Source organism: Poromitra crassiceps, assembly GCF_964638095.1.
Source record: "Poromitra crassiceps genome assembly, chromosome: 7".
Classification (NCBI taxonomy): Eukaryota; Metazoa; Chordata; class Actinopteri; order Beryciformes; family Melamphaidae; genus Poromitra; species Poromitra crassiceps.
The window spans coordinates 48,560,705-48,586,408 of NC_139628.1; the positions used below are offsets into that span (position 1 = coordinate 48,560,705).

At 47.7% G+C, this 25,704-nt stretch overlaps 2 protein-coding genes across 2 annotated transcripts in view; both read right to left on the minus strand.

Moving 5' to 3' along the window:
• Window positions 1-217: 217 nt before the first annotated feature.
• On the minus strand, window positions 218-11,797 carry LOC310779669 (olfactory receptor 52K1-like; the record flags this gene model as incomplete). The annotated part of the gene is made up of 4 exons (XM_083640171.1): window positions 10,855-11,797; window positions 4,611-4,723; window positions 1,359-1,570; window positions 218-246 (listed from the first exon to the last, which is right to left on the minus strand). Exons 1-4 carry the CDS (start codon window positions 11,779-11,781, stop codon window positions 218-220), a joined length of 1,281 nt encoding a protein of 426 aa, XP_083496297.1. The 5' UTR covers window positions 11,782-11,797.
• An 8,898-nt stretch (window positions 11,798-20,695) lies between these two features.
• LOC310779671 (olfactory receptor 1496-like) overlaps window positions 20,696-25,704 on the minus strand; it is a gene marked incomplete at its 3' end in the record, with an annotated part of 8,748 nt that continues 3,739 nt past the window's right edge. The window contains exon 2 of the mRNA XM_083640172.1: window positions 20,696-21,571. Coding sequence (XP_083496298.1) covers window positions 20,696-21,571 — 876 coding nt within the window. The remainder of the gene's footprint in view (window positions 21,572-25,704) is intronic.

The following is a 25,704-nucleotide window of genomic DNA, read 5'->3' on the forward strand; positions in this document are numbered from 1 at the left end:
CGTTTACAATCTTTACAAGGCTAACCTTAAGTAGCTGGCTATACTGTCTCAGTAACGTTAAAAACAGCAACTTAACATTACCTGTTGATGTCAGCTGTGTCAGCTGACTCCCGCCGACGATCCTTCCAACATTGCATCCCTAAACTCATTCAAGTCTACTTTTACTTAATTAATAATCGATAAGACTTTATCACCCACTAAAAACTCTTGTGACGATTCACTGGCATGTAAACATGGCGGAGTGGGCTTTGGGCAGACAGATCAGGAGACAGACCAAAGTAACAGAGTCCAAGAGCAGAGGATTACCCAATCAGCGAATAGGTCCCGCCTTATGGTCCCGCCCCGTTCGTGTTGATTGACAGATGGCGATGTATTGGTCCAAAAATTAAATACGCAATTAAATAAATAAAAAACGCCATGAAATAAATAAAAAACACAATGAAATAAATAAAAACGGCAATTAAATAAATAAATACATTTATTTATTTAATTGCCGTTTTTATTTGTTTCATTGTGTTTTTCATTTATTTCATGGCGTTTTTATTTATTTCATTGCCGTTTTTATTTATTTAATTATTTATTTATGATTTAATTTTTGGACCAATGTACTTGAAAAGTCATCATGAAATAGATAAAAGTGGTCATGAAAAGTCATCAAGAAATCAATAAAAGAGGCAATGACAAGTCGCAATGAAATAAATAAAAATGCAATGAAATACAAAACCCAATGAAATAAATAAATGCATTTATTTATTTAATTGTGTTTTTATTTATTTAATTGGGATTTCTATTTATTTCATCGTGTTTTTATTTATTTAATTGGGTTTTTATTTATTTCATTGTGTTTTTGATTTATTTCATTGCATGTTATATTTATATCATTGAGTTATTTATTTATATCATTGTGGTATTTCATATATAATTGTTGGGCCCATACGCTTCCATATAGAACTAACCCTATCAACTGCTCCAGCCCACCAATCATCTGCGAACTCAATACCTATTTCCTCCTCCCAGGCTGATTTAGCTTTCACAACATATTTGTTATTTCAATCATGAGAGACCAGTGGGTAGAATTTAACAAGCAAGCTTTATTCACAAATGGCATGGCAATTAGATCTATGGCATGAAATGGCATGGCAACTAATTATATGGCATGGCAGCATGGCAACTAGTTCTTTGGCGTAATGACTCCGTGGTAAGATGCCTCTCTTCTTGTGGTGAGAGAGGAGGGCATCTGCTCGGGCTAGGATAGAGAATCCCCCAAAAGAAAGGGAACCCCCGACTGTGAGTTCTTGCTCTTGCTCGTCCTCGTCCTCGTGGCGCGGCCTCCTTCGCGTTCCTTCCTCGGGCGTGACCCCTTCCTCTGCTGCGCACGGGCCCCGCTTGCGCGCTCTCGTCGATGAGATCCTCCGTCTGAGATGCGCTCAGGGCTGACGACTGGGAAGCCTGCTGCATTCCGGACCCCAGCTGGGATATTTCGAGCGTTTCCTCTTCGGAGCCGGATTGCCCGACCTCGTCTTGGAACTGCGCCTCGAGGTCCTCGTCTTCGTAGCCCAACATGGAAATGCTGAGAGTGACGATCAAAGGTGAGTGGAACCGTGATCACGAATGGCTTGATAGCAGGATCAGAACAGGAACAGGGCAGCAGGTGGTGGAAGGTTTGAGAATAGCGAAACACAGCTTCAGAGGATAGGAATGATCAGCCCAGGTACAGCAACCATGGAGGAGAAGGATCAGGGAAAGAGGACGATGACGCGCTGAGCATGGCTATAAGTACTGCCACGTCATAGCCTCGGCATTGACGTCATTACCGACGTCATATTGGCATGTTGACAGGGACTGATTGGCTGTTGAGGAGGGGGTGAAGGGTGATGAGTCACACATCATAGCAGACGTCACACTAGGATTACGCTTGACTTAGGCCCAATCCCAATTCTTTTCTTAACCCTCAATCTTAACCCTCAAGCTCAACCCTCAATCTTAGTAGCCCTCAAAACTAAGTGTTAAGGGCTATCTTGCGACTTTAAAATGGGACAGCCCTTAAAGGCAGATACGTCTTCAGACTGTGGGGGGCAGCAATATGCCAAAGCTCCGGATCCAGTCTGTCAATTCAAAAGAAGAGGAAAAAAGCATCCATACAAATATTTCCTTGATAATATAGATGTAGAAATTACGATAACCATTTTATTATCTTAGTTTAAATGTCATTTTATGGATTTCCGTTTTGGAGCCTAACACATTTGTTGTTGCTAACTATCGATAGTCAGTAGCCGTGCTGGTCAAGCCATATTATTATTATTATATTATAACATTGTTAACGTTGTTACGAAATGCCATAATTCTCGGTGGTAATGTCGTTGTTGAGTTGTTTTTATCAAGATACAGCCTACGTGTAATGCAACGCACCACAAAACAAGTGGGGGCTAGAATGACCGTGCTTTCCGACGTGAGGGCTGGCTTGACTGCAGTTAAACACTGCAGTCAAGCCAGCCCTCACGTCGGAAAGCACGGTCATTCTAGCCCCCACTCGTTAGCAACAACAATTGTTGTTAGGATTCCAAAACGGAAATCCATAAAATGACATTAAACTAAGCTAATACAATGGTTATCGTAATTTTTACATCTCTATTAACAAGGAAATACTTAACTTTGTAGGGCTACTTTTTTCCTCCTTTCGCCGCCATCTTCCATCTGAATGGATCTAGCTGATGACACGCAAGGGATTCTGGGATCGCACTCACCGCCAAGTGTGGTCGTGGAAAATCTCAAAACTGAGGGCCGTAGAGCCCTCAAACTCGACCCTTAACTTAACAAAGTGAGAATCGGGACAGCACTAGCACTTCGCGGGAGTGCGCATTTTTGAGACTGAGGGTTAAGATTGAGGGTTAAGATAGGAATTGGGATTGGGCCTTAGGCTGGGAGCTGATGCCTATTGATGCCTATTGTGATGTGAGGTAGCGTGTCTGGTCTTCATCTTGAAACTAGGTCGAGACCAACATTAAATTACATAATGGAGGAGTAAATCTGAGATATAAGTGATCTCTGATCGAGTGAAAGATTAAGTAATTCCTCCCAGGGAAGCAGAGTTGGTAAAGAAGGGAAAGAGCGGAACTGAGAGGTTACACAGTGACGTATCTGGAAATATCTGAAGAGATGTGAACGTGGCAAGTCACATTTACTTGAAAGGAATAGAAAAGTAGGAAATATGTTATCCGGTTGGATATACTGTAAATCACAAAAGGAGGTGATTCCTTTGGATTTCCATAAAGAAAGTGGAGAGTCTAAAGAAGCGGGAAATAGATGGATAGAGGTTATAGGACATAAAGTTGAGGCAGAAGAGAAATTTAAATGATAGCGGAATTGATACCAAATTTTAAGAGAGGACAGGACAACTGGGTTTTTTGTATAATGAGAGAGACAAATTGGATAGGAGGAACATAAAAGGGCAGAAAGAGATGTAGATGAAGTGCATGATTTGGCCTCAATTGAGCACCAGGGCATGTTAGCTGAAGGGAACCAAAATAATAACTTATGAGAATTAGCTGCCCAATAGTAGTATAAGGAGTTTGGAAGCCAAGGCCACCAGCCAATTTGCATTCCTGTAGAGCATAACTACTAATTCTCGGATGTTTACCAGACCAGATAAAAGTAGAAATCAACTTATTTAAAGACTGAAAAAATGACTTTGGTAGAAACAATGGAATTGATTGGAATAGGTACATGAACCTTAGTAAAATGGTCATTTTGATAGTGTTTATTCTGCCGGTTAAAGTCAGAGGCAAACTGTTCCATATCTGAAAGTCAGATTTGGTTTGAGACATTCGGGGGGTGAAATTAGCAGATAGAAGCGCAGAAAAAGACAGAGTGATGTTTACCCCAAGATATTTGAACCCTGATTGGGAAAGGTGAAAGGCGTGTCTGACTGCAGCAGTTGTAGAGCTGATGAGTTAATTGGAAAGCACTCACTTTTCTGAAGATTTATTTTATATCCAGAGAAAGAACTAAATTAATTTAAAACTGATGTTATAATTGGAATAGAAATTACAGGGTTTGAAACATAAATTAAAAGGTCATCTGCATATAAAGATATACAATGTTCTATGCCCTCACGGTGAATACCTTGAAATAAGGGGGGAGAGCGTAGAGCAATCGAAAGAGGTTAAATTGCAAGAGCAAACAGGAGAGGGCTCAAGTTCAAGTTTATTCGTATGTCCCAGAAGGGCACTTTGGGTTGCAGCAAAACATAAAAACATAGAAAACAGGCATAACAACATGCAATATCCTGGATAAAAACATAAAGTGCAGACACAGTTAAACACAATATAAGTACAAAGTAGCAGTTCAAAGTGCCAGTGTGGTTTAAAGTGACAAGTGCAAGGCTATAGGCCAAAGTGGTCGTTTTGACACTCAGCGGTACACATTACAAGAAATGAAATGCTACAATAGTACATATTGTATAAAAGAAAGGTTCACAGTTTGCTACTTGCATATATGCCAGTATAAGATGAGTTCAACCAAACTGAACAACATCATCATAAAGGCCTTACATTCTAGTCTCGCTAGCATTTAGGGCTTTAATGGAAACAGGCACAAATTAATTCTTTTACCTGTTTTTCCTAGCCAGGGGAGCACGGAGCCGGAGGCCCGATGGGAGTGGCTCATACTCTGAGCTCAGCAGATGGACGTCGTCTGAGCGGATGGCCCTAGCTTTTTTCAGCATCTGTTGGTTAAAAATATGATCTAGGCTCCTAAAATGGACTCCGGCTATTCATTTATAGTCAGTGACCAGGTCAACTGTCTGACCGTCTACAATACTTCCCTGGGGAGCAGGGGGAGAACGTCTAAAATCAATACACATCTCTTTAGTTTTGGAAATGTTAAGCTGTAAAAAGGCATCCTCACACCAGGATACAAAGTCGTTAATGACCTGGTCGTGGCCAACTTCATCATTCATCGAGGTTCAGTAAGGTGGCACGCCTCTTTTTGCTCTATAAGCAAACTGAAAGGGGTCGAGAAGGCACTCCGTTTTAATTAAGAGTTCTGCTTTTACCAACGTCTCAAACTGCTTCTCAATGTACTTATACAAGAAAAAGAAAAGGTATGCACAAGCTAAACATGAACAAACAAGGACAGCAAACAAAAGTACATAAGGCAAGCTAAAGCTATTTACATATACAAACAGTGACATCTATATCACTGGGTTATAAAAACTGGCACTGCTAAAGTTAATCATTTACAGTTAAATAGGTTTGTGTTTCTCAGCGAGGAGGTGTGATCCTGAGACCACTCCTCAGCAGAACTGCTGTATTAAAGCTGTACCTGTCCAAACTATGAGCCACTTGGACTGCACTCACCATCCTCAGCATGCATCTGCTTACACTGATCTTTGGGAGTGTGCTTCTCCCCACAGGCAAGTTGTTGGTTTTATTGAACTCTTGTTATCTGTTTTCCTTTGAGTTTTTTAAAGAATTATGATGTATGATGCTGGCTACTATATCCAGTGACAACCTCAACAGAATGTCTGCCCAGGTTTAGACGATGTCCAAACATCACAATCAAGTTCAGTAAATGTTCAGTTTGTTGTGTGGCTCTATGAACAGCATGGTGGCTACTGCCACTGAAGATTAATTGGCTCCTACTAATATGATAAATAATTCCAAGAGCATGGTTTGCTGGCCTTTTGTACAAGTATGAAGGGGTTTGTACAGTATATTAGATATAGTGGGGTACCAGTAGACCAGTTGAAGTGGAGCAGCCTGTTCTGAAACATTCATACTAAAATACTAAAGAAAGTAATGCACTACATCGTATATAAGCTACGTATTGTCTCAACGTCCGAAATCAACACCGCGGGAGTGCAACATTCAAGTCATTCGCCAGTGCATGTGAGAATTGTTTCAATTGTTGGGTCTAAAATAAAGAGCCTGGTCTCCTACCTGCTCTATTTGTAAAGCGCCTTGGGATAACTCTTGGGTTATGATTTGGCGCTATATAAATCTAACATTTATTTAATTAATTAATTAATTAATTAATCAAGTAAGTTGGGGGCGTCGCACGGTAGGGTGAAGGGATGGGATTGCCGGAGGTGTTGAGCCGGGTTCGTGTGTCCGATGTGTTCAGTTTTTGAAGCCTAATAGATCAGTCATTATGTGGGGGAGGAAGCACCTGAACAAATTGATACAAAAGGGGTTTCAATTGATTCTGGTACTATTGGGCATGTTAAATAACATACTAAAAATCTAGGAAAATCTGACTTCAGGAAAGGAGTCATTTTCAAGATGACGCCTGCTGGGAGCTTAAAATGGCTATATCTTAATTACTATTCAATCTAGAAAGGTGGTTTTGGTGTCTATACCTCTAGGTTTTAGGGCTCAAGGTATACAATGAATCAGTGAAATTACCATCAGTTAATTATTTCTTACAAATCCAAGATGGTGTCTCAATACGGGGTCCCAAATTCCGGTGAATGGAATATACACAATTTTCTTTTGTATTACATGTTTTCTGAAATTATATTTTTAAATATGCTAATTTACAGAAAACTAACCAATTAGGCCAGTCAATATATGAAAAAAGACAGCGCCTAACCCTGACAAATCGATACGAAAGCTTTTTCAATCGATTCTGGTAGGCCTACTATTGGGCATGTTAAATGGAAGCTGCTTGGGCCCCTTACTCTTTTCCATTGTTACAAATGATCTGCCTCTAGCAATTGAGTATTCCAATGTGGTAATGTATGCAGATGACATGACACTGTGCTTCAACTAAAAATGAATTAGTAAGCATCCTGAATCCTGACCTAGAGAGAGTGTCTAATTGGGTGAAAAATAACAAGCTAGTCCTGAACATTACTAAAACTAAAAGTATTTTTTTTGGCTCAAGAAGTATGCTTATTGCTGACGCCTTAGCTGCATCTGTCGATGTCGGGGATGGCAATAGAACAGGTCAAAAAGACAAAACTACTGGGTGTTATGTTGGATGGACTATTGTCATGGTCTGATCACATTGAAGGCATTGTGACCAAAATAGGGAGAGGCATAGCATTGATTAGAAAGTGCTCCACATATTTAACATCCTCTATTATCTGTCAAGTGATACAGTCCTCTTGGTCTTTTGTCAGCTGCAATACTGTCCAGTCATATGGTCAGCGGCAGCTAAGAAAGACTTAAATAAATTACAACTCGTTCAAAATCGAGCTGCCAGATTGGCACTTAATTGCTCAACACGCACAAATATAGCATATATGCACTATCGCCTGTCTTGGTTCCCCGTTGAAATTAAACTTCACTATAGCCTTATCATGTTTTTCAGAAATGTAGTGTTTAATCAGGTATAGTCTACGGGCCAGCACTGGCCAAAAATCTTGGAAAATGTTAGTTCAGGAAATGGGTCATTTTCAAGATGGGGGCTGCTGGGAGTTTAAAATGGCTATATCTTAATTACTATTGAACCACCTTGAAAATGACCCCTTTCTGGACTTGGGAAGAGGGGCCATAGCTAAGGATAGGAAGGTCGCAGAGAGTCGGGGTACGAGGGGCAGGTAGGCCTACTGTAGGGAGAGTGGCTGAGGGCAATGTGTTTGGTCGGGTATGGTTAGGGTTCATGTTAGGGGTAGGACCGTAGGGTAGGACCTTTCTTCCCCCTCCCATTTTCTCCCCAAATTTACTTGCCAATTCCATTCATTGCTCCACCCCCTCTGCTGATCTGACTAGCACACGTTTCCTCTGATACATGTGCAGTTGCCAGCTGCTTCACCATTTTCCATGTTGAAAACAATTAGCCGTGTTGTTGAGGTACCCCCAAAACATGACCTAAAGTGCCATAAGGCTGAATGGCCACACGTCTGCGCCGTGGGCTTCAAGGTCTTTGCGCCTGTTTACTTTTTGGATGGGAAGAGTGCCTTTGATATAACGTATTTTTTCTGCCAAAATATATTTTAGAATTCAGTTCAGTTGAGTTTATTAAAGAAGGGACAAAACATATTAACATTCAAATTTAAATAGCCTATACCATGTTTAGCCAAAAGGCAAATTTTCACCCATAGTCCCTGGCCAAGTATGCGGAATAAACATTCTGCTTTGAATATAAAGCTAGCATGTGTATTTTAGTGCGTTATTTTGGGTTTATATTACAGTTTTTAACTTGTCTGACTTGTTGGCCTGTTCTCTCAGCCTACACCCTGACATGTAATGAATGCACCGGTGAAGCTTCAGTATCATGCACACCAACCGAAGTCAATTGTACCGCGGGCGACCAATGTGCAGCACAAAGAGTGATTACATATGACGGTATGTAGTGCATGGGTTTTCTTTCTGCAAGTGACATAAGTAAAGACAGGTCAAATGATTTGACATCATTTGACAAATGCTATTGTTTGTTGTGCAGCTGGTACACAAATCTCCGATGTCGATATTTGGTCTTGTGCTGCGGCTGCTGAGTGTGTGAATGGTTCGGTCAACAATGGGACCTCCAGAGTCGCAAAAAGCACCAAGTGTTGCTCCACTAACCTCTGCAACACCCAAGCTGCTCCTGGTAACTTCTCTATATTTACTGTGTTTTGATAATCAGATGCATATCCCAGAATGTCCGTCCATGCCTTTAATCTGTAAATTTTTCAATTAAAATTAATTTACTTATTATTCTCAAGACATTTTTTGTTGTAATGTGTGTGTGTGTGTGTGTGTGTGTGGGGGGGGGGGGTCCCTGCTGAATGTCTCAACAAGACATCTAATGTATGGTAGCACTATAAACAATGTAAGTTTTATCTTACAGCCCCTCCTCTCTCTTGTGCCAATGGTAAAAAGTGCTATGGCTGCAATGCCAAGTTGGAATGCAACAACGTTATAAGCTGCTTGGGGGATGAGAACCACTGCTTTTCAGATACAGGTAACAGGCCTGTGACATCACACTCACTCTATGATGTCACATTCCTCAGCTCAAAGGAATGTTTAGTGATGTAGGCTACATGGAAAAGCATTAAGCCCAGTCACTAACATTGTTTTGGTCTCACAGTGGATCAATCAGGTACGAAGAGGACCAATAAGGGCTGTGCCTCCAAGAACATGTGCTCAAACATCGCAACAGAACGCAGCTGCTGTGAGGACGACATGTGCAACAGTGCCAGCAGCACCACTGTTAGCCTCCTGATCCTGCTGTCACCAATGCTCTCTCTTGCCCTGTCAGCTTCTCGTTAGGTTGCACTGAGTTACATTATGATGCATTCCTCTAGCTACTCAGTAAAAATGAGTATTGGGCGAAGGTAAATTATAATGTTATCATGGTGCATTCAAATGTAATCTTGCAAAATGTAGCTACTTTTTGGTGAGAAAATTGCTATTAGATAGGGAATTATGCTCTGTTGAACTTCCTACACTAGTTCTAAGCAGCTTATAATAATTAAAACTACTAACTGTAATTAGTAATATGTAGTAGTATATATTACATTTTGAAAGTAACCTTCCCAACACTACAACGGGTGAAAGCTAACCCAAGATTCACTAGGGTTCACTGGTGAAAACAGTGAAAACACACTTGGACAAATATTATGACTCCAGGCTCTGTGATACAATTCTGATAACAGTGAAAACACACAAGTGCGAGTGAAAACACAAAATCAACCTACTTTTATATTTTCACAGTTATTCATACCCAAACTCCTACATTTCTTTTCGACAACATAATTTATAGTTCAAGTATTCACACACCATCAAAACCATCACATACAGGTCTATAGTGTCTTGGAATTGTCTACCAAGAAATATTTATTCCATCAATGGGAGGGTTGGTTTTAAACGTAAGCTCCGATCCTATCTACACTCTCTCTCACACACACACACACACACACACACACACACACACACACACACACACACACACACACACACACACACACACACCATCATACGGTACATTGATGTTTGCAACATCATTTTTAGTTGACTTTCTGCGTGTATTTTTAAAGTTTTGAGTGTTATACTGATCATTATACTACTTGGGCTATAGGCCATCTAGTTGACTAGCTGACCAAGTATTGTTTTGGTATTGCTTGTTTTCTGTCTTCTGTGATTTTCCTTTGTGCTCATTGCATTTTACTATTTCTTATCATTTTACTATTGTCATTTTATTATTGCATTTGACTATTGCTTGTCATGTAATGTGTAATGTGTTTGGAGCCCAGGAAGACTAGCGGTCGTCTTGGCGGCAGCTACAGGGGATCCTCTTAAATAAACAAATAAACATGGTCATGCCAGCAGAACTGACGCTGTGCAGCTAAATGTGAGAGAGGTGGCTGTTGGGTACGTTCCCTGCAGCTCGATGTTGGAGACTCTGTTCTACCAATGATAATCAATGATAATAATAAAAAATTAGTAGGTAAACAATAATGGTTCAGCATGTACATTATGTGCTTGAACCACTAGTGATCGTCCTCACTATATTTGTGAGGCCCTTCAAACAAAAATACAACACATGAAACAAACTGAGTCGGCTTGAAAGTCCACTCCTGCAACCAACAACATCTAATTTAAATCAAAAAGAGCTGATTAAAGCCGAGTGATGAAAATCAGTTTTAAAAACTAGTTTATCAAACATTATTATATCGCAAAAGAATACAGTTTTACATTGGTACCTTCATCTCTGAATACAAATTTCTACAGATACAGATTAATGTAATAGAGTTCAACCACATGAATCATAAGGAGTTGCAAACCTTTACACACCTTTTTAAAAATGAAGAAAAGTATTTGAAATCATACGACTATTATACGAATATTTAAGTGGAAAATTGATCTCTGTTATGATAATGTCATTACCAAAAAAAAACTTGTTTTCAAATTAAAATGATGGAAAAACCTTTCTGGAGCGGAATACGTTGAACAGGAATCTGCGGATCTCTTTTGACTGCACCCCATAAATAATGGGGTTCAGGCTACCGGGGATGATATGAAACAGGATGGCAGAGAGTTTCCTGTAGTCTGAGTACAGGGGGAAGCGATGCAGGATGATTATCAGCATTCCAAATACAAACATAACCAAGTATACAAACAGATGGGTGCTACAGGTCTGTAGAGCTTTGCTGTTCAAAGACTTGCTCTTACTCGTCAGGCAGACAGTTGTGATTTTAGCATAAGTGAGAACCATGCTGCCTATAGAGGCCGTCAGCAGAACCACACTGAAGGTGAGGCCATAGACGTTATTGATAAAGACACTCTCACAGGACAGTTTAAACAACGAGGCGTTGTCACAGTAAAGGTTTGTGATCAGAGTCCTGCATCGGTTCAGGCGTACGGTCAAACCGAGGAGAATAGCCACCAAAACAAAGGCCACCCCCCAGGCAGAAACGGTTAATTTGATCACCATTTTGTCACTCATGATTGTAGTGTAGCGCAGGGGGTTGCAGATGGCCACATACCTGTCAAAGGCCATGATCATCAGTATTGTATGAGAGGCAGTGGCGAACATGTGTGTCGTGAAGGCCTGGACCACACACTCATAATAGCTGATGAGACGTTCAGAAGGAGGCACCAACATAACATATAACAGCCGTGGAACCATGATAGAGTTTCCAACGATATCATTGATTGGCAGATTGCAAAAAAGGAGATACATGGGCTGGTGAAGGCTCTTGTCGATGCACACCAGGACTACAATGCCCACGTTGGAAAACATAATAAATAGATAGGAAAAGAGGAAAAATAGAAAAACAGGATACATGGAATACTCTGTGACCTTTAAGCCCTCCAGCTGGAGCGTGAAGCTGTTGTAGGTGTTGTTTTCCATCAACCTGAAATAAGAAACAAGAAGGGATATCAAAGAAGAGATGAGGAGGGCTACGGCGTTCAAAAAACAGCGAGGCAAGAGTCAAACGAAGGTGCTCTTTGGATGGAGCATGGGTGTGGCAGCAGAGAAATCCAACAAATACAGAATCCAAGGCACTCTTCTTAATAAGTTAAAAGGCTTTAATAATAGTGCTAGTTCATACTGGAACAATAAAAGTATAAAAGCGTCAACATGTTTCGGCCAACGCAGTGGCGTTCATCAGGACGAGCTATCAAGAGAAGAGTGTAAAATGTATGCCTTATGTACAAACATAAGTGTCATCAGTGCCATAGAGAACACCTGTGGGGGGGGGGGGGGGGGGGAGGAGCTCTGGCACACAGATCTAAAGGGTGAAAAAAAGAGAGAGATATCTCAATGTTCAATAAGGCATATGCTTAAATACAAATATCAAGAGGGGATATTATTATCACATGTGAATTTGAGGTTATTATCAGATAAAATAATTAATATGCTGTATGGCAATGGCTGCTGTAACAATACATAGCCGATCCTGTATCAACATTTAGTGGACAAGGTAGTTCAGGAAACAATTTGAATCTGTCAATAAAAACCGATCATACCCTACGAAACACGTGGAATTTCCTGTAGAATGACTGTGTTTTGTCTTGCATTAGTTACTTAATGTTTTAACACAAAAATGTGATATGAACATGAAATGGTTATACCTGCTTTCTGTCTCTAGAGCCGTTTTCCCACATGCGTACCGGAAAATTACGTCAATTAAGTCAATATCGGACATTTCCCGGAATTTCCCTTCACACCTGGGCGCTCGCAAGTGGGAATATAGCAGCGAAATTGCCTGTATGTTGGGGGGCGGGGGGAGGGGGGAGTGTAAGGAAGCTTGTGTGCTTGCCTCGGGTGATGTGTGAAGTGTGCTGGATCGTAGTTGAGGGCTCACGGGCAGTGGTCGGTCAGAACCACAGAGATGTCGGTCCTCGGACGCGGTTGAAGGAATACCACTCGTGACCTGGCTGGTTGCAGGGCAGCCAGTCACCAGGACCTGGCTGGTTGTAAGGCAGCCAGTGACCGGGACCTGGCTGGTTGTAAGGCAGCCAGTGACCAGGAGTGATCGGTCAGAACCACAGAGAACACCTTGTATATATATATATCCCCACATTTGGTGTATGACATCGTTGGTGATGTCACAACGTCCGAGGAGGTATGACATCATCGGTGACCCCGTAAAGTCTCGTCTGCCATCACAGTCAGCCTAGACCGCCTGACATCGCCGATGACCTCACAGGTGAACTCTGACGTCATCATTGATGATGTCATCATCATTACGTCATTGGCGCGTTGGTTCGTGGGCATCGATTGCCCCAAGAACAGGCCTGACGGTGTGCCATTACAGACTGTTTCTACAGCCGCCCCCAGATTCCTGTGGGGAATCTGTATCCTTCCGGAAATGGCCCTCCAGTCCCACCAGGTGTAGGCAGGGCTCGGTCGATTAGTCTGGTAGTGAGGGGAGCTGGATAAGCTTGGCCACCGGCCGGGTGTAGGTACGGGTCCCCACCTTTACGTCCGCAGACCTCACTTTGTTGTCCAGTCCCGGGGAAAGTTTGGTGACTGTCCCCATCGGCCAAAGTGCGCGCGGGAGCTGGGGGTCTACGATCATCACGACCTGTCCAACGAGCAGGTCTGGCTTCTCGGTGCACCATTTCTGGTGGGCCTGAAGGCCAGGAAGGTAGAACTTAATGAAGTTCCTCCAGAAATGGTCGGCGAGGAGCTGGCTATGGCGCCAGCGTCTTCTGCTCAGAAGTTCTGATTCAGGGTAGACCACCTGCAGGAGAGACGCGTCGGGCCATCCAATCAGCAATGAGTTAGGGGTGATCGGATCGGCGTCAGCGATGTCCGATGAGGTGTAGCCCAAGGGTTTAGAATTGAGGATTCCTTCCACTTCGATGAGCACGTCCTGAGCACCTCCTCCGTAACCGGCTGTGCCCCAAGCGTCACCTGCAAGGCCTGCTTCACCAAGCGAATTTCTTGCTCCCAGCAGACCAGACCAGTGTTACTCAAACATCCGCCATGGCTACAAGGCCGTCCCCCGCCCCCCCTTCGGCAAATCGGACCACGCCTCCATTCTACTCGTACCCAGGTATCAACAAAAACTGAAAAAACAGCCCCCAGCATTCCGAACCGCCCACTGCTGGTCAGACCAATCAGACGACATCCTGAGGGACTGCTTTGACCAAGTGGTGTGGGAGGAGTTCAAAGCTGCAGGAGACCTGGGCGAGTATGCAGAGACGGTGTCATGCTTCATAAAGAAGTGTACCGACGACATAGTCCCCACAAAAAGAGTCAAAATAATGCCAAATCAAAAGCTCTGGGTCAACAGCGACGTCAGGGCTGCCCTTCACGCCAGGACCACCGCCTTCAGTTCTGGCACACCAGAACAACACAAGCAGGCACAATATGCCCTCCGGACCGCTATAAAAAAAGCACGGAGAAATTATGGAAGGCAGCTGGAGTCAAAACTGGACACTAACAACCCCAGACACCTGTGGAGAGGGCTCCATGCTGCCACAGACTTCAAAGAGGTGAAACGACAGAACCCCAGGACGTCACCCACCCTACCGGACGAACTCAACGCGTTCTACGCTAGGTTCGACCCCTCTGCCAGAGCGCCTCCCCTCCTCCCCCACCCCTCTCCCCCTCTCCTCCCCCCCATCACCCCCCCCCCCTCCCTCACCACCCCTCCCCTCCTCCTCCCCTCCTTCACCACCCCTCCCCTCCTCCTCCCCTCCCACCACCCCCCCCCGACGAGTTCCCTCCTGCTTCAAAGCAGCGACAATCATCCCCATTCCCAAGCAGCAAAAAGTGACCAGCCTCAATGACTGGCGCCCAATAGCCCTCACGCCAATAGCCAGCAAGTGCTTTGAAAAGCTGGTCATATCAAAGATCCGCCCCACACTCCCCCTGGACCACGACCCGCTACAATTTGCATACCGCCCCAACAGGAGCACAGCGGATGCAGTAGCACACGTGCTCCACACCGCCCTGTCCCACCTGGAGGGGAAGGACACCTATGTAAGAATGCTGTTCGTGGACTACAGCTCAGCATTCAACACCATAGTACCCTCCAGGCTGGTACGCAAGCTCAATGATCTGGGACTAAACACAGCAATGTGCGACTGGATCCTGGATTTCCTGACAGACCGCCGCCAGGTGGTGAGGGTGGGCAACCTCACCTCCTCACCACTGACTATCAGCATAGGAGCGCCCCAGGGGTGCGTCTCCAGCCCCTTCTGGTACGACCTCTACACCCACGACTGCGTGGCGACTCAAACTTCGAACACCATCGTGAAGTTTGCAGACGACACAGCGGTCGTGGGGCTGATCTCGGGGGGCGACGAGACGGCCTACAGAGAGGAGGTGGGGGCCCTGGAACAATGGTGCCAGGACAACCACCTCTCTCTGAACGTCTCCAAGACCAAGGAGATCATTGTAGACTACAGGAGGGGGGGGGCACACACCCCCCAATCACCATCAAATCCTTACGGACTTCTACAGAGGCACCGTTGAAAGCCTGCTGACTGGCTGCTTCACCACCTGGTACGGGAACTGTACCACCATGGACCGCAGGGCGCTACGGAGAGTGAGACGCGCGGCCCAGCACGTAACAGGAAGTGAGTTGCCAGAACTGCATGAACTGTATAAACAGCGGTGCCTCAGGAGGTCCCTGAAGATCATCAAAGACACAAACCACCCCCACAACAGCCTGTTCTCCCTGTTACCCTCAGGGAGAAGATACAGGGTTCCAAAAGCACGCGCAAATCGCTTGAGGAACAGTTTCTTCCCGCAGGCCACGAGACTCCTTAACATACACAAATAGTGTAGTAGCCGTACTGTACCGCACTGTAGCTGCTACCATAACGTATGTCTAATGTTTAATTGTATGTTTAATAAGTAATATGCTATTTGCACCTGTATGTCAAATACGCCGAATTTAAAACGCTGAGTTTAATTGTATGTTTAATAAGGAATATGCTATTTGCACCTGTATGTCGATTACGCCGAATTTAAAATGTTTAAGCACGTCTAAAGTATGCACATGACATGTGCACCTATGTGCAGTGAATATGCCACTGTCTCTGACTTGTCTTATCACTATACTGCCTTATTGCTTGTTGTGTCTCTTGTTGTTTTTGCACTCATATGCCCTGTCACATTTGTACTATGTTGTAAACGGAGTCCTCAGCACAAGAATTTCACACGTGATACTTGTACCATGGAGTGACAATAAAAATCTTGAATCTTGAATCTTGAGCCGCCGAAGTGAGGGGCATTTGGTGGGTTGAATTTCCAGGTGATCTTCTGGGGGGCAAGCTGTGCCTTTAGGTCTGGTTGGAGGGCTGCGAATGCCTCTCGCAGCTCGCGGTCGCTTCCTTTAAAATTGGTCCCCTGGTCAGATAGCAGCTCGGAGGGTTTGCCTCTGCAAGCGGTGAACCGTCTCAAGGCCATGAGACAGGAGTCGGCGTCCAGGCTGGATAACAGGTCAATATGCACGGCCCGTGTTGTCATGCACTTGAAGAGTATCCCCCACCGTTTCTCGCTCCTTCGTCCTATCTTGATCAGGTAGGGACCGAAACAGTCCACTCCTGTGGAGAAGAAGGCGGGTTGATGTAGGCGCAGCCGTGCTGGAGGCAGGTCGGCCATCTTGGGGATGTCGGGCCTGTTGCGCCACCTCTGACATTCGGCGCAGCCCGTCTGGAACCGGCGAACAGCCTCCCTGCCCCGGGGGATCCAGTATCTCCGACGTATCTCAGCAAAGACTCGTTCGGGGCCGGGGTGATGCAGCTCTTCGTCGAATGCCTTTATGATCAGCTGGGTGACTGGGTGCTTAGCATCAAGCACGATTGGATGGACGGCCTCCGGGTCAAGCTGGTTCGCATGGCGTAGGCGACCTCCCACACGGATGAGCTCAGTCTTCTCGTCGTATTCTGGGGCCAGAGTGAGGAGGCGGCTACCTCTCAGTACTGGCCTGTTGGATTTCAACTGCGTGAGGTCGGCCGGGAAGCAGTCGTGCTGGACTCGTTGGAGGAGGGAAGTCTCGGCCTTCCTATAGTCCTCAGCTGTTAGCGCCTCGCCGGCCGCCCCGTGCAGCGCCTTCGCGGTATCCTCGATGAGGGCACCGAAGGTCGTAAGCTCTGCCGGCATGGGGGGAACCGACATGAGGCCGCAGTAGGTTGGCTTCCTCAACTCCTCACTATGGTCCGAGGTGGTGTGGAGCTGGGGCAGCTCTGGCCAGTGATCTGGGCTGAGACGGAGGAAGGGGGGTCCGCCACCCCAACTCACTGGTGGTGAGTGCGGAGAGGGGCTTTCCCCGCGTAATGTCGTCAGCTGGGTTCTGGGCGGTGTCCACGTAGCACCAGCCTTTGTCCGCCATGAGCTCCTGGATCTCCGTCACTCTAGTGCATAAAAACACTTTGTAGCGGCATGACTCTGACTGCAGCCAGGTGAGGACGGTGGTCGAGTCGGTCCATAGTACAGTCCGCTGGATGGGGATTGTCAACTCCGTCCTGAGTACCTTCGCCACTTGCGCTCCTGTCAAGGCGGCGCACAGCTCTAGACGTGGGATGGACTGTTGTTTCTTTGGAGCCACTCTCGACCGCACCGTGAGGAAGGCTACCTCCACCTGTCCGCTGGGACCCTCAGTCCTGAGGTACGCCACTGACCCATACGCTTGCTCAGATGCGTCGCAGAACACGTGGACCTCCCGTCTGCCGATGGGGCTGTCCATGTCAGGGCCAGTGTAGCATCGCGGTAGGGAGATGTTCTGCAGTTGCGGTAGCTCGTCCTCCCACTCTTTCCAAGCCTGCAGCAGTGTCTCGGGTAGGACTGGGTCATCCCAGCCCCGTTCCTTGTCCCATAGGTGTTGTATGAGGATTTTGGCTCTTGTGATGTACGGGACCAGGAACCCGAGGGGGTCGTACTGACTTGCGACCACCCTGTAGATAGAGCGCATGGTAATCTGGTCCACTCTGACTGCCCGTGACTTGTAGGAGAGGGTGTCCTGCTGGCAGTGCCACTGGAGACCGAGGGCTGACTCCTGCTGGTCGGGCTGGCCCTGGGAAATCCACTTCTCGGCACTGGTGGACCTGACCTCTGGGGGCAGGTGGCGGATGGTATCGGGGGGCGGTTCGATGCCCACTGCCGTAGTTCGAAACCGCCATGTGCGAGGGTAGTCCGTAGCTGATCAATGAGGGCTTTCGCCTCTTCCTCGGTAGCCACGCTTTGTAGACAGTTATCCACGTAGAAGTTTTTGAGGACTGAGTCCCTCGCAACGTCCCCCGGCTGGGTATGGTCCAGGGTGTGTCTCTGGAGGGCGTAGGTGGCACAACACGGGCTACACGTCGTGCCGAAGGGGAGTACCCTCCACTCGTATACGGTAGGCCTTTCTTCACGCTTGCCGTCCCTCCACAGAAAGCGGAGGAGGGGCCGGTCTTCAGGGAGGAGCCTGACTTGGTGGAACATCCCCCGTATGTCGCTGCTTACAGCAACGGTGTGTTCCCTGAAGCGCAGGAGAACGGGGAGCAGCAGGGAGCCCAATGTCGGTCCAGGGAGCAGCAGTTTGTTGAGATCCACCCGCTGGTACAGGAACGAGCAGTTAAAGACCACCCGGTGCTTCCTGTTGTGTTCAACCATGTGGTGCGGGATGTACCAGCTGGTCGGCGTGTCTTCAGCCCCAGGCTCCAGTTTGGCCACGTAGCCGGCTTGTTCCAGCCGCTGTATCTCTGCTGTGTAGGCAGCGGCTTGCTCCGGGGCTCGGGCAAGCCTCCTCTCCGTGCTTCGGAGCTGGGGGAGCACAGCTTCCTTTTGTGCCCGCAGTTGGGGGAAGCTCTGCACGCGTAGGAGGGGGGTAGCATAGCGGCGTATGCCATCTATCTCCACCCGTTGAGTTCTGGTCTCCAAGCAGGTGATGGCCTCCTGATCCTGTCGCGATCTCATGCTGGCCTTCTCGCTCCGCCAAGGGAGCACGTCCATCTGCCATAGCCTCACGACCTGTTGGTAGAGATCTGCCGGTGGGGCCCCGTAGCTAGTGAAGAGGCAGGGTTGTTCTTGGCGAGGGTGCTTATGGCCATGGATTGGGCCTTGCAGTGCCCATCCGAGACAGGTTCGGACTGCCATTGGAGCACCAGGGGGGCCAGTACGCGGGAGCTCCAGGTTCTTCAGCAATTCGGGGTGATCTGAGCCTATGAGCAGGGCGGGATGGACCCTCTCGAACTGATGGAGGGGCATTGATTCCTCAGATGGTGGAATTTCTGCTGCAGGGCGGTAATGGGGTAAGTTTGCTCGCCCAGGCCAAGGTTGGGTTCCGTAAAGGCCCTCTCGATGTGATAGGTCTGCTCTGGAAACCCTGCTGGCGATACAGTAAAGGAGACGGCCGCCCCGTGGAGCATCTGGAGCTCCTGCCTCACCGTCCGCAGGGGCATATCCTCGGGCTGGCCTGTGAGGCCCAGCTGCTGTGCCGATGAGTGCAAGAGCAAGGTCCGCTCTGACCCGTCGTCCATTATGGCGTATGTGTCCAGCCTCTGGTCCCCATGTTTGATCACCACCTTGCAGACCTTAAGGAGGACACGGCGGTTTTCCCATGGCGGTTTCCCGATGTAGTACACCCTCCCCCCAGTTTCCTCCGGGGAGGAGGGTGGCTTGATCCATCTGGGTGGGCGGGGTGATCCGTCCCTTTGGGGGGATCGGGCTCGAGGCCCGTTCTTGGCTTCCTCCGCTCGGACTTCTTGGGGTCCCTTGCGTCCTTGGTTGGGGTGGGCACTATGAGCTCGTGCAGGGCCAGGAGGTGTCGACCCTTGCAGGTACTACATCGCATTGCTAGGTCGCACTCCGGCGCGCGGTGATCCCGTCCGCAGTGCCAACACCTTGCCTTGGCCCGCATCCATGCTCGCTTCTGGTTGACGCCGATTGACTTGAAGCGGTCGCAGCTGTTGAGTGAGTGCTCGCGGTTATTACAGTACGGGCAGTACCTCTTGGCTAGATAGGCGGCCGTTTCGCTGGTGGGTTTCCTTACGGCTTCACGGCGTTCGCTGGTCATTAGGACCGAAGTATGGAGAGCAGGCCAGGGGTCCCGTTGCGGGTCCCTGCTCTGGCGGGCGCCCTCTCTCCGGGCGGTTAGGTCTCTCTGGGCCCGAACCTCAGTTACCAACCAGTCTCGCAGGTCGGGCAGTTTGGGGGTTGATACTTTGCTCGCGTCAGCAAAGCGGCGGAAGCTGGGGCATAGCTCGGGGGGGGAAGCTTGTCCGCCAGGCGCTGGACAGTGGATCCGCAGGCTAGCTCTCCGTACCCTTCCTCACCCGCCAGCTCTAGCTGGGTCACCAACGTGCTTATAGTCAGGGAGAAGTCCTTGAGTGCCTTGGGGACCCTACCGTTGATATTGGGCCCCTTCTCGATCTCCTGGAGCCGTCGTACAGCCAGCTGGTACGGCTGCCCGTATTCTTCGTTCAGGGCCGCCATGGTGCTGGTGAAGGGCTGGGGGGAGCTGGCGCAGGCCTGCGCCACGAGCAAAGCCTGGTCGAACTTCAGATGCTCCATCAGTATCTGGAATTTATAGCGCTCGGGGTAGTCCCCTCCTATGACGCTCTCCAGCGCGTACTTCAGGCTCGCAAATTGCTGCGGGTCAGGGCGACTGAAGTCGGGGATTTGAGGAATAGGCAGTCGGGAGTGTTGGTCCCTCCCTCTGGGGGGGTCCCAGCGCTCGGCTCCGGCTATCCTGGGGGGGTTGATGCCGGCCGCCTGGCCGTGCCCCAGGCTGTTGGTCTCAGCCTTCGCCATACCCACCTGGCGGTAGGGCATCCCGGTGGCGGGCTCGGCGGAGCCATGCCAGGTGCACTCCACTTGGTACTCAGGGTCGGCGACCTCTGTCGCCGGACGTGTGCTGGGTGGGAGTGTTGGTGGCATTGGCTCTGGAACAGGGGGTTCCATAGTTCGGGCCGTGCATTCTGGAGCTGCCTTGCTGACCGGGCCCTGCTCTTGGGGGGTGCGGGGCACGAGTGAGACAGTGGGTTGGGGTGCGGGCACGGGCCCAGTCGTACTCCTCATCAGCTTCCTCCTCCTCCGCGTGTTGGCGGCGAAGGCTCTCGGTCGCCAATCGTGCCATCTCCTCCTCGTAGGCTGCCGCTTGGGCTGAGGAGGAATAGTGGGAGGAGGCGTGTGAACGTACGGTTGACCGTGAGCTGGCGCTAGAGTGTCGCGATGCGCTATGGTGACTGCGGTGACTGCTAGCGCTATGATAGTGAGAGTGACTGGGGCTCCTCAACCGAGGCTCTGCTCGGGAAGAGGGCCGGACCCCTTGGTACCGGGCTGACCCATACCCGCCTGGGGTCTCCTGGTCATGGGCGAGGGCCTGGGCCGAAGATATTCCGTCCTGATGGCTTACGCCCTGATGATGATGACTCCTGTGACTATGGCTGTGGCTCCTTGGCCGGGGCTCTGCCCGGGAAAGGGGCCGGACTTCTTGATACCGGGTTGGCCTGGTCTGTTCCAGTGTCTCCCGGTTGGGGCTGCAGGATTCATAGGCGTCGCTGTCCGGACTTGACTGGCGGTAAGCTTGATGGGACCTACCGGTGTGCTGGGATTCCTCGAGGTATTTGATGATGTCCCGGTTGGTCTCCCTTTGGTGCGCGATCGTAGCGTCGAACTCAGCCTTTTCTCGAGCTAGATCGGCGTAGAGTCGATCTTCCTGATGGCTGCGGGTGAGCTCCTGCCCCGATCGGATCGTCTGGTGGGAGTGTAGGGGGTCTGGCCCCTGACTACTACTCGTGCTGTATCCAGATGTGATCTGCTGGGGAAGGGATTGCTCCTCTGGTCGGTGGGGTGCCGTGGCCAGAGCGAGCTCACCTGACTCCTGTTCCATCTCTGAGCATCGCAAGTCCTCTGATCCGGCTCGAAGGACCAATTTGTAAGGAAGCTTGTGTGCTTGCCTCGGGTGATGTGTGAAGTGTGCTGGATCGTAGTTGAGGGCTCACGGGCAGTGGTTGGTCAGAACCACAGAGATGTCGGTCCTCGGACGCGGTTGAAGGAATACCACTCGTGACCTGGCTGGTTGCAGGGCAGCCAGTCACCAGGACCTGGCTGGTTGTAAGGCAGCCAGTGACCGGGACCTGGCTGGTTGTAAGGCAGCCAGTGACCAGGAGTTCGGTCAGAACCACAGAGATGTCGGTCCTCAGAAGGGAAGACATTATGAAGTAGAATACAGCGTCACAGAACACCTTGTATAAATATATCCCCACATTTGGTGTATGACATCGTTGGTGATGTCACAACGTCCGAGGAGGTATGACATCATCGGTGACCCCGTAAAGTCCCGTCTGCCATCACAGTCAGCCTAGACTGCCTGACATCGCTGATGACCTCACAGGTGAACTCTGGCGTCATCATTGATGATGTCATCATCATTACGTCGTTGGCGCGTTGGTTCGTGGGCATCAATTGCCCCAAGAACAGGCCTGACGGTGGGCCATTACAGACCATTTCTACAGGGAGCTTATTTTGGGGGTCGGCAAAACTCCATGGTGAAATAAGTTTGGTTGTCACACAATAAATCACACTCGTTTGACTTAAGAGCAGCGTCAAGCCAGCATAATAAACACAGCCGATTTCCCCCCTCCCCTCTCTGCTCGAGAGAGGCCAGTCCTCCGCACTTCGCAGCAGCCAAACAGGACAGACACAGCGAGAATGGCAGTGGCTTGCAAGCTGCCCAACGCTTGTATGTATGTAGAGAAAGCAAATGCACGAAGCGAAATGTGGAAGTAGTTTGCTTTGATGTGCGCGAATGATTAGATGATGCACGCTGGAAGTGAACGTTAAGCAACGTGTGTACACCTCGCACATGAGAGAAGGACCGGTGTCGCGGCAAATGACTGGACCCGTTCTACATTTGTGTTCCTTATCGCACATACCGCTCTTCTGACTGGCTCGAAACTGGTGAAATGTCCGCGACGACAGGGTCGCGCTTATACCGGCACAACAACTTTCACACATGAAGGCATTAGACCGCGTTCCGGTCATTTAGCGGTAAAAGGCGCATGTGGGAAAACAGCTTAGTTGTGTAAAATGTATGCCTTATGTACAAACATAAGTGTCATCAGTGCCATAGAGAACACCTGTGGGGGGGGGGGGAGGAGCTCTGGCACACAGATCTAAAGGGTGAAAAAAAGAGAGAGATATCTCAATGTTCAATAAGGCATATGCTTAAATACAAATATCAAGAGGGGATATTATTATCACATGTGAATTTGAGGTTATTATCAGATAAAATAATTAATATGCTGTATGGCAATGGCTGCGGTAACAATACATAGCCGATCCTGTATCAACATTTAGTGGACGGGGTAGTTCAGGAAACAATTTGAATCTGTCAATAAAAACCGATCATACCCTACGAAACACGTGGAATTTCCAGAATGACTGTGTTTTGTCTTGCATTAGTTACTTAATGTTTTAACACAAAAATGTGATATGAACATGAAATGGTTATACCTGCTTTCTGTCTCTAGTTGTTCATGCACTCATCTAATATTTACCAGCCAAACAATTAGACCTAGGCTCCTAAAATGGACTCAGGCTATTTTTAAAGCCGTCTTCACTATCTTCCCGAGGGAGTTCTTGTCTTTGGTGCAGAGGTTACCGTACCAACAAACAATAGAGAAGGAGATGACAGACTCAATAAAGGCGCTATAGAACAGCTTCATCAGGGTCCTGTCGACCTGGCATACCTGTTGCGTGCATATATCGTTTGTGCTGCCACTTTCGACACAGGGGTGTACAGTGTCCAATATTTGTACAGAAATGACAATATCAGTGACCTCTGGGTGGGTTGACGGCCTGCCATGTTTTTTTTTACTCCTCCCGAGGTTAGCTGAGAGCGTGATGTGATAGAGGAGGTCTTCCTAAGCGTGTGCATATATCGTTTGTGCTGTCACTTTCGACACAGGGGTGTCCACTGTCCAACGGCTGTCCAGAAATGTCACCATAGGGCGTTTGGGTGGGTTTGACAGGCCGCCATTTTTTTTTACTCCTCCCGAGGTTAGCTGACAGTGTGATGTGATAGAGGAGGTCTTTCTGAGCGCATGCATATATCGTTTGTGCTGCCACTTTCGACACAGGGGTGTACAGTGTCCAATATTTGTACAGAAATGACAATATGAGTGACCTCTGGGTGGGTTGACGGCCTGCCATGTTTTTTTTACTCCTCCTGAGGTTAGCTGAGAGTGTGATGTGATAGAGGGGGTCTACCCGAGCGTGTGCATATGTTTGGCAAGCTCCCACTTTGAACACAGACCTGTCCAGTGTCCAATTTGTAAAGGCTATGCACTCCAGTGAACAGCTTTTATCTTTAAGATACTGAGAAGAACGTTCTCAATGTTATTGAAACAGTTATTGTCATACAGAAAATAATCATTTTTCAATCGCCCCTGTCTGCTATATAATTGTGCAGAATCGTTCTTTTACTTTGAAAAACCTCACCGGAACTTATTCGCTAGCTCTTATATTCGCTATGTGTAACTTAAATTAAAATGTATTCGAATATAGTAATAACTAGTGATTGTCCAACTAAAGGCTAATGTGATTTAAGTTTTTACCTATCAGCCCCTCCTATTGTTAAATTTTCAAATGTAACAACTAAAATGAAAATTTAAATACAGTTGTAGTTATCTAATTTCATGGCCTTAAGGCACACATAAAATAAAGGGGGCGGCTGGAGAGAGAGACAGAGAGGGGCACATATCACAATCAAATGCACCATTTCAAAATCACACAAATCCACTTTAGTAGCCTATATTCATAAAACAAATCATTAAATCAATAATATCAACTTTTAATGTTTGCTAATATGGAAACATCCTGGAGCCCCAGAATGCACCTGGCTGTCCACGCAGTCACATGATGGTGCTATGAAGGTCTTCGTCGGAGTCGGTGTGTTTCATGAAGAATGGGGACCAGGCCAGGTCATAGGGCGGGGCATATACTATGCATTCATGGCCTCAAACATTTAGGGATGATTTATCAATCATTGTGGCTACTGCCGCTATAGATCTTAAACAAGGTGGCAGATGACCTGCTACAGAAACACAGCTTCACAGAATAATAGGCTATGGGCAGGGGGGCGGACTGGGATTATAATTCAGGCCGGGCATTAGATACCAAGGAGACCAGGCCGATACGGGCCGACGCGTGTGCCGGCGTCCGAAAAAACTTTGGGCCGTTTGAAGCCCAATTTGGGTCGTTTGAAGCCCAATTTGGGTCGTTTGAAGCCAGATTTGGGCCATTTGAAGCCCAATTTGGGCCGTTTGAAGCCCAATTTGGGCCGTTTGAAGCCCAATTTGGGCCGAGTCCAATTTTACAATGAGATGCACCCACTTTAACCCTGAATAAAGTAATAAAACCACTAGTAAACCAGTAGGCGGCTTTTTTTTTTTTTTTTTTGCAGGCCAGGCCAGGCCAGGCCACCGGGCATTTGCCCGACGTGCCCGATTATCCAGTCCGTGCCTGGCTATGGGCCAGAAATGTGAACCATGTTTCTGTGTAAGGATGCCTGTGGCAAAACCTTCCTTTTCATGCACATGCAAGTGAAAGGCTTGATGATAGTCTGGGAGACCGAGGGCTGGTGCGGTGACAAGCGACTGCTTTAGGGTTTGGAAAGCGTTCTTCATTTCTTGTGACCAGTGTTGAGCAAGTTACTTTCAAAATGTAATATATTACATATTACTAGTTACTTTCATTTGAAAGTAATAAGATACATTACAATATTACTGTCTGTGTAGAGTAACTTGTTACTTATTGCACTACTTTTGCATTACTTTCACCAAAACAACAGCAGCAGCAGAAGAATGACATCGCAGCCCCGGAAAC